Here is a 9163-nt window from a genome sequence, read left to right on the forward strand (position 1 = left end):
GTGGAGCTAATAAATACCTGTGGCCACCCTACTGTAAAAGCAAATACAGCCTGATAATAAATTCAGCAACTGGTCTATTATTGTCTGTCTATCTATAAGATGTTTTTGCCTGATCATATTACAGTTTCAACGCTTGAAGATGGCACGAAATCAGCTACTAAGATCAGCTTCACAAACGGCAATATATTCCCCTTAAGATGACATACCCTTTATTGAACAAAGGTGAGTACATCCCTCCCCTTTCAGTATATCGTCACAAGAGACAATAAAGAAATGAAACATGGATATACTTCAGAGTACCATACCATACCATACTATACCATACCAACTTTATTTGTAAAGTCCTTTAAAAACAACCACAGTTGAAGAACAAAGGGCTGTACACCACAAAGAAAGACAGGCAAAGGACAGACTAAAAAATAACATTTAAAACAGAGGCACATAGAAAAAGCAAATACAAATTATCTTAAGAGAAATTTGTTAGATAAAAAGCAGTTAAAAACAGTTTAAACAGTTCAAGGACTCATGCTGGGTTAAAAGCCAGTGAATAAAAATGGGTTTTAAGAAGGGTCTTTAGAGTAGTCAGTGTACAGCTTGTATAGCAGTACAGATGTACTATCAACTAAAAACACAGACATTATAGTGTAAATAGTTGGCAACTAGGGATGGGCGACAGATATTGCAGCCTCCTGCGATAACAATATATATCACGATACATTATTTGGTATGTAAACAATAATGGAACCATTTCAAAACAGGTTACAAAGGCTCCTGATTTGGCTGCTGATGTATGTGGTAACATATTGTGTCATTATTATTATTCCATCCATCCATTTTCTACCGCTTGTCCCTTTTGTGGTTGCGGGGGGTGCTGGAGCCTATCCCAGCTGCAGTCGGGTTCTTTTCTTTAAAACTATTATTAATCTAGTTGTTAATTTACATTAACATCTGCTTACTTTCATGCTATAACACGATTCTATCTACATTTCTGTTTAATTGTGACAAGCGCTTACTCTATTCTTCTGTTGTTTGGATACTTTACATTAGTTTCGGGCGATAGTACAAATTTGTGTATCGATGCAATACCAAGTGTTCACAGGGGCCGTATTGTTCATACAAATGCTGTTACCGATACTTAAGATCTTCAAGATAATTGAATGATTAAATGTTTGATCACAACCGTCATCAAATAACACAGGATGGCAATTTAACAATATAAACTATCCATCCATCCATCCATTTTCTACCGTTTGTCCCTTTTGGGGTGGCGGGGGGTCGCTGGAGCCTAAATATTTGAATTACTTTTGGCTTGGATTTCATTCCTTTGGTTTTTGCTTCTAAAGTCCTCATGTGTCCAAGGACCTATTTTTCTGAGTTTTTGTCTCTGAGTTTTTTTATTTAAAAAAATATCAATCTAACTACTGTAGTATTGATCATATACTGACGCTATACTTGACATTGTTACTATCGATATATGTATCGATCATACTTGGCAACCTTGAGACCTCCGAATTCGGGAGATGGGGGGTTGGGGGTGGGGGTGTTGTTGAGGTGTGGGGGAGCGGGGTTGGGAGTCGGCGGGGTTTGGTGGTAGCGGGGGTGTATATTGTAGCCCGGAAGAGTTAGGGCTGCAAGGGATTCTGGGTATTTGTTTTGTTGTGTTTATGTTGTGTTTATGTTGTGTTACGGTGCGGATGTTCTCCCGAAATGTGTTTGTCATTCTTGTTTGGTGTGGGTTCACAGTGTGGCGCATATTTGTAACAGTGTTAAAGTTGTTTATACGTCCACCCTCAATGTAACCTGTATGGCTGTTGATCAAGTATGTCTTGCAGTCACTTGCGTGTGTCTGCAGAAGCCGCATACAACATGAGACTGGGCCGGCACGCTGTTTGTATGGAGAAAAAGCGGACTCGACGACAGGTTGTAGAGGACGCTAAAGGCAGTGCCATCACGGCACACCCTCAATATTGTTGTCCGGGTGAAAATCGGGAGAAATTCGGAAGAATGGTTGCCCCGGGAGATTTTCGGGAGGGGCACTGAAATTCGGGAGTCTCCCGGAAAAATCGGGAGGGTTGGCAAGTATGGTATCGATCCACCCACCTCTGTTTGCATTCAAGAGCTCAAGCTTAGCAGTTAGCATATCCTCCTATGATGCACTGTTTGATTGATTGATTGAAACTTGTATTAGTAGATTGCACAGTACAGTACATATTCCGTACAATTGACCACTAAATGGTAACACCTGAATACAATTTTCAACCTGTTTAAGTCGGGGTCCACGTTAATCAATTCATGGTAATTGTGTAGTATGTTTAGCTATTCTTCATCCTACAGTGATAAGTGATACTTGTACGAAACATAGTTTATTTGCCACCATGGAGGGCGAGAATTGCTGACTTAGAAGTGGCTTTGCATCGTGGAAGAACGTTAGTCGCTAGCGAGGACGCTACTTTCCATTGAGGATGCGTTTGTTTGCTTGTCACTGTCAAATTGACAGCTAGATTTTGTCATCAACATGCGTTATCACAATATAACGATAGCATTAAAAACCTCTATCGCCGGCCAAAGAAACAGTCGCGATCAAAAGTTTACATACAATTGTAAAGAACATAATGTCATGGCTGTCTTGAGTTTCCAATAATTTCTACAACTCTTATTTTTTGGTGATAGAGTGATTGGAGCACATACTTGTTGGTCTTAAAAAACATTCATGAAGTTTGGTTCTTTTATGAATTTATTATGGGTCTACTGAAAATGTCAGATGGAACAAAAATTGAGCTGTTTGGCCACAATACCCAGCAATATGTTTGGAGGAGAAAAGGTGAGGCCTTTAATCCCAGGAACACCATTCCCACCGTTAAGCATGGTGGTGGTAGCATTATGCTTTGGGCCTGTTTTGTTGCCAATGGAACTGGTGCTTTAAATGGGACAATGAAAAAGGAGGATTACCTCCAAATTCTTCAGGACAACCTAAAATCATCAGCCCGGAGGTTGGGTCTTGGGCGCAGTTGGGTGTTCCAACAGGACAATGACCCCAAACACACATCAAAAGTGGTAAAGGAATGGCTAAATCAGGCTACAATTAAGGTTTTAGAATGGCCTTCCCAAAGTCCTGACTTAAACGTGTGGACAATGCTGAAGAAACAAGTCCATGTCAGAAAACCAACACATTTAGCTGGACTGCACCAATTTTGTCAAGAGGAGTGGTCAAAAATTCAACCGGAAGCTTGCCAGAAGCTTGTGGATGGCTACCAAAAGCGCCTTATTGCAGTTAAACTTGCCAAGGGACATGTAATCAAATATTAACATTGCTGTATGTATACTTTTGACCCAGCAGATTTGGTCACATTTTCAGTAGACCCATAATAAATTCATAAAAGAACCAAATTTCATGAAAAAATAAGAGTTGTAGAAATTTTTGGAAACCCAAGACAGCCATGATATTATGTTCTTTAAAAGTGTATGTAACCTTTTGATCGCGACTGTATATAATTTATATTGTATCTTGTGTATATTGTGCAACCCTACTGGCAATACAAGATAATTGTGTCTTGCCTACAGTCAAGCATGGTTATAAAGACATACAGTGCAATCTGAAGCATTGGAAAACTGGGCCAATATCAGTTTTTCCTAAAAGAACAACACATTAAGAGTTAAAAAGAGATTCCACATGGCTTAGCTTAACTGTACCACGATTCTTTTTCCTAAACTCAGCATCACATATTTCATATTCTCCCTAAAATTGTATCAATTCTGCAATGCAGACTTTATCTCTACCACAGCTGTAGCAGTTACAAGCCAGGGCAGGCACTCTTGCTCAACCCTCCCTCATGCGTCTAAAGCAGGCAGGGGTCATGGAAACATATCCAAATGTGTGCGTGACTTGCGACAGAGAACACCTAAACTCTTTTCTCGACCAACAATGGGTCACTGCGATTGATTTATCATGCCCTGTGTACACTGCACTAACCCTTCATTTTAGCGAGTGGTGCATCCCCCATCCTGTAAAGGGAAGTTTAAAAAAGAACAGTGATTCTCTCCTTTTAAGGCAACATTCCTTTTGAGCACAGCCATGAGGTTGACAATACTTCTTGTTGAAGAAGTACAAGTCTCAACTTAACTACAATGTGCTCACTGGTTTAGAAAAAAACAGTAAATTGACCCCTATCAACATTTTTTCCAGGTGAATTTACTATGCTTTAGCGTTGTCCCGATACTAATATTTTGGTACCGATACATGTACCAAAATGTATTTCGATACTTTTCGATATTTTCTAAATAAAGGGGACCACAAAAAATTGCATTATTGGCTTTATTTTAACAAAAAATCTTACGGTACATTAAACATATGTTTATTATTGCAAGTTTCTCCTTAAATAAAATTGTTGAACATACAAGACAACTTGTCTTTTAGTAGTAAGTAAACAAACAAAGGCTCCTAATTTAGTCTGCTGACATATGCAGTAACATATTGTGTCATTTATCACTGTATTATTTTGTCAGAATTATTAAGGACAAGTGGTAGAAAATGTACTATTAGCCAGCTGCACACGTCTAAACTAGCTTCAGTTATATTCGGCAACCAGTAGCAGTAAGAGTATAGGACTTTACCGCTACATGTATTATTAATCTACTTGTTCATTTACTGTTAATATCTGCTTACTTTCTGTTTTAACATGTTCTATCTACACTTCTGTTAAAATGTAATAATCACTTATTCTTCTGTTGTTTGGATACTTTACATTAGTTTTGGATGATACCACAAATGTAGGTATTAATCCGATACCAAGTAGTTACAGGATCATACATTGGTCATATTCAAAGTCCTCATGTGTCCAGGGACATATTTCCTGAGTTTATAAACATAATAAAAAAAATTTAAAAAACGAAAGAAGATTTTGTGATGCTAAAAAATATCCATGTAATCATAGTATTATCGACTAAATACGCTCCTGTACCTGGTATCATTACAGTGGATGTCAGGTGTAGATCCACACATGGCGTTTGTTTACGTTGTGACACCGGTGAGCTACGGTGTGTAGTGAAGCATGTTTAGCTATTCCTCGTCCTGCAGGGATGATACTTGTAAGAAACGTACTTTATTTATCGCCATGGAGGCGAGGATTAGTGATTTAGAAGGAGCTAAAACACTGCAGACTGCGGACGGACTTTAGCCGCTAGCTAGCTAGCCATGTCTTAACGACCTCTTCCTGAGGGCGTTTCAGTGTTATAACTTCACTTTTATCGTTTATCACTTTTAAGCCAAAATGTGTCCGTTCTGCCGTTTCTGTCTACACACTGTCTGCTTGTAAGTACTCTGTGATTGTGCGCTGCCGAACATGCTCCTCTGCTCGTAAACCAGCAATGACACAACGTGACGACAGCAGGGCGGGGGGTGGGATATCGTTACTTTTTAGAGGCGTTATAGTACCGAATATGATTCATTAGTATCGCGGTGCTATACTAATACAGGTATACCGTACAACCCTATTATGCTTGTTTGCTCTAATCCATGGATATTCAACTAAATTGCTTTGGGGGCCACATTTCCAGAAATCTAAGGATGGTGGGGGGCGCAGACTTCTCTCTTCACTATTAGTCTAATTTTGTATATTATGGGGAACCAGCGTCCTCTACAGTAGACATTTGATTTAGTTCTATTTATTTTGTCAGAGTTACAGGTGCGTTCTGCGGTTTTTAAAGACCTTCTGCAAGAAAGCTAATCAGAGATCATCTCTATGACGGCACTAGTGTTTTTTAAAAATCTGCTGCTAAAATGTGAGTTAAGTCGTCTTAACTGAACTCGCGGGCCACCAGTTGAATAGAAAAAATGATGAAAAAGAGAGCATTCTTGTTAGGATTTTATCGATACCGATACCAATATCGATACAGGCATTCATCGGTACTCTTATCTGTACTGTGTGTGTAACTAAAGATGTGAAAATATAAATGTTTTATTACCATTTTCATTAGCAGGTAGCAGCTGGATTACCCAGATGCGGCTGATCATCCAATCACCTGTCATGATTATTAGAAGAAGCCGGGCCGAGACACCGTGGTTGGGAGTGGGAGTTCTGAGCAAACGCGCACTGGACATGAACATACTGAAAAGTTGTGGAGCGGAGTGCAGTCCTGGCGTGTGCATACAAAATAAAAGATTGTTCAACCCAGACTCCCGGGCTTCCGAGAATTGGTATCATGGTCAGGAGAACACACAAGAGGGAAACCCTCACAATTATGTTCTTTACAAGTGTATGTAAACTTTATGTAAACTTTTGACCACGACTGTATATAGCTAGTTGAATAGCTCTGCGCTAATGGTTGCTAAGCTTAGTCTAATTTTAAGGTTTTGGTCCTGAAGACAATGTTGTGAAGTGAAGTGAATTATACAACTTTTGGTGACTCAAAGTGCTTTACAAAGTGAAACCCATTATCTAAGTTACATTTACACCAGTGTGGGTGGCATTCAGAGGTGGTGGGTAAAGTATCTTGTCCCAAGGACACAACGGCAGTGACTAGGATGGCAGAAGCTGGGATCGAACCTGGAACCCTAAAGTTGCTGGCAGGGCCGTTTTCCAAACCGAGCCACGTTGAAACACAACTAATCAGATTAACAAGGTAGCTTCAGTGTATTAGTATGTCTTTAATAACAATAGCAAGAGTCCATGGAGGCCATGTTTTACGTTTACTTTCAGTTCTGCTGTATTGGTTCTACAGAAAATTATCTATAATGCCCAACACGACAGCAGATTTCCTCTTTTTTTTTTTTACATAGTAATCCTTGTAACAACTTGCCAGTCACATACTTGTGTTTGCCGATTGTCTCATAGTCTTTCACAACCACGTCGATGAATGAAGACGCATCCAAGGCTGAGCCCTTAAGATCAAATTCCAGCACCTGTACAATGAAAAAAGAATGACTTTAAAAAAAGATGCCTTGGTTTAATGGCCATGCACATCTTTCACAGTGCATCAATGCTTATGTCACACACTGCGAACTGTCACACAACTGCACTCACTTCATTCCATACGGGATTTAGCTCACTGTCAACAGCTTTGGTTTTCTTCTTTTCATCTGAAATCACAAAGGTAACCTGGTGTCACGGTGGCATTGTGTCATTGGAAGACTAAACTCAAGAAGCACATTTAGTAGAATATTTGACAGGGCTTATCATGTTTAAAGCAAGAAGTTATCCATTGCCTGCAAATATTCAAAGTTTATTCATAGAAAGGGATGTGGGGTATAACCTCAGAGGAACGGCAAAATATAAACAGGCTTTAGCACTTTAGCACAAGGAGAAGTTTTTGTGTCTCAGTCTGTGCGGTGAAAATATGGAACAGCCTGAGTGATGAGCTCAGTTCAAACATTGAGCATTTTAAGAAATTGTACAAATCTAATATTTTGGTTCAGTATAGTGAGGTCTAGACTTATTTTGAATGTGAGTATGAATGACTTATATGACTTACTTATGATGATATATTGAGAATTGTAAGCACATTGTTTTGGGCAAATTAAGTTGTGTGGTTCAGATGAATGTTGATAAAAATGTGGTTCAGAGGAAAATGGATATTATTTGAAGTAACAATGTAAAAAAAAGGGGGATTCAAAAAGTGTATACCGTATTTTTCGGAGTATAAGTCGCTCCGGAGTATAAGTCGCACCGGCCGAAAATGTATAATAAAGAAGGAAAAAAACATATATAAGTCGCACTGGAGTATAAGTCGCATTTTTTGGGGAAATGTATTTGATAAAACCCAACAGCAAGAATAGACAATTTAAAGGCAATTTAAAATAAATAAAGAATAGTGAACAACAGGCTGAATAAGTGTACGTTATATGAGGCATAAATAACCAACTGAGAACGTGCCTGGTATGTTAACGTAACATATTATGGTAAGAGTCATTCAAATAACTATAACATATAGAACATGCTATACGTTTACCAAACAATCTGTCACTCCTAATCGCTAAATCCCATGAAATCTTATACGTCTAGTCTCTTACGTGAATGAGCTAAATAATATTATTTGATATTTTACGCTAATGTGTTAATAATTTCACACATAAGTCGCTCCTGAGTATAAGTCGCAACCCCGGCCAAACTATGAAAAAAACTGCGACTTATAGCCCGAAAAATACGGTACTTCTTCCCATTACCCTTTTGAGATATGTTTAATTAAATTTTATTTTATTTTATTAATTAAATTGTATTTTCTAATTTAATTAACAAAATAAAGTAGAATTCAATTAAATTAAACATATCTCAATTTAATTAAATTGTATTTTCTAATTTAATTGATAAAATAATATATAATTAAATTAAATTAAACTTAACATATTTCAAAAGGGTAATGGTCCAGGGTGTACCCTGCCCTCCGCCCGAATGCAGCTGAGTTAGGCTCCAGCGACCCCGAAAGGGACAAGCGGTAGAAAATGGATGGATGGATGGTTTTCTTTTTTGTGAAATAATAATATTGCCATTGCTTTTCACACAAGATTGTTCACTGGAGATATGTATGTATATTATGTACATGTATGATGACATACTCAATAAACAATAACCCCTAAGAAAGTTAAAAAATCACTTGTAGAATTGTTCATGTTCAGACAATTATCATTATTAAAAAATAGTGAAGCTATTCAAATGTGTGTGATCATGGCCACATGATGACTTTGAAAAAATATATAATAGTATAAACATAGTCTTTATTATTATATTTTTATACAGTCATTTTCACTTTGACGTAGTCTTTACTATGTCAAAGTCAAAAGTCTCATTGCCACTTTTTTCTACAGTCCAAGTAATAGTGATTTTAAATACATCTCACCTCTAAACAAAACAGTGGTAATCGGATCAGGGTTTCCAAGTTTCTTTTTGGGGATCCCACATGCAGATTCAACAACTACCCGCAACATTTCGGTGATAAATCCAGTAAATCCAAATATATTCTCAGAGGAGGACCATATTAACCCGGAGAGAGTCAGAGGGAACTGAAAGGAGCAGCTGAGGAGGGAGGAGATCGCGATGCGTGAATCAGGCTGACTCAGCTGAGGAGGAGGAGATCGCGATGCGTGAGTCAGGCTGACTCAGGTGACTTCTCAAGCAACGAAGGCACATTTAAAATATCAACTACGCGTATTCTGCCTTTCCTTTAACGCTGC

At 38.3% G+C, this 9163-nt stretch overlaps 1 protein-coding gene across 1 annotated transcript in view; it reads right to left on the reverse strand.

Annotated features, from left to right (window-relative positions):
* LOC133657122 (myoferlin-like) overlaps window positions 1-9150 on the reverse strand; it is a 77021-nt gene extending 67871 nt beyond the window's left edge. The window contains 3 exon segments of the mRNA XM_062058069.1: window positions 6807-6898; window positions 7020-7075; window positions 8830-9150. Of these exon segments, the coding sequence (XP_061914053.1) occupies window positions 6807-6898; window positions 7020-7075; window positions 8830-8917 (236 nt within the window). The 5' untranslated portion in view covers window positions 8918-9150.
* Window positions 9151-9163: the final 13 nt, after the last annotated feature.

This window comes from Entelurus aequoreus, linkage group LG09 (genome assembly GCF_033978785.1).
Source record: "Entelurus aequoreus isolate RoL-2023_Sb linkage group LG09, RoL_Eaeq_v1.1, whole genome shotgun sequence".
Classification (NCBI taxonomy): Eukaryota; Metazoa; Chordata; class Actinopteri; order Syngnathiformes; family Syngnathidae; genus Entelurus; species Entelurus aequoreus.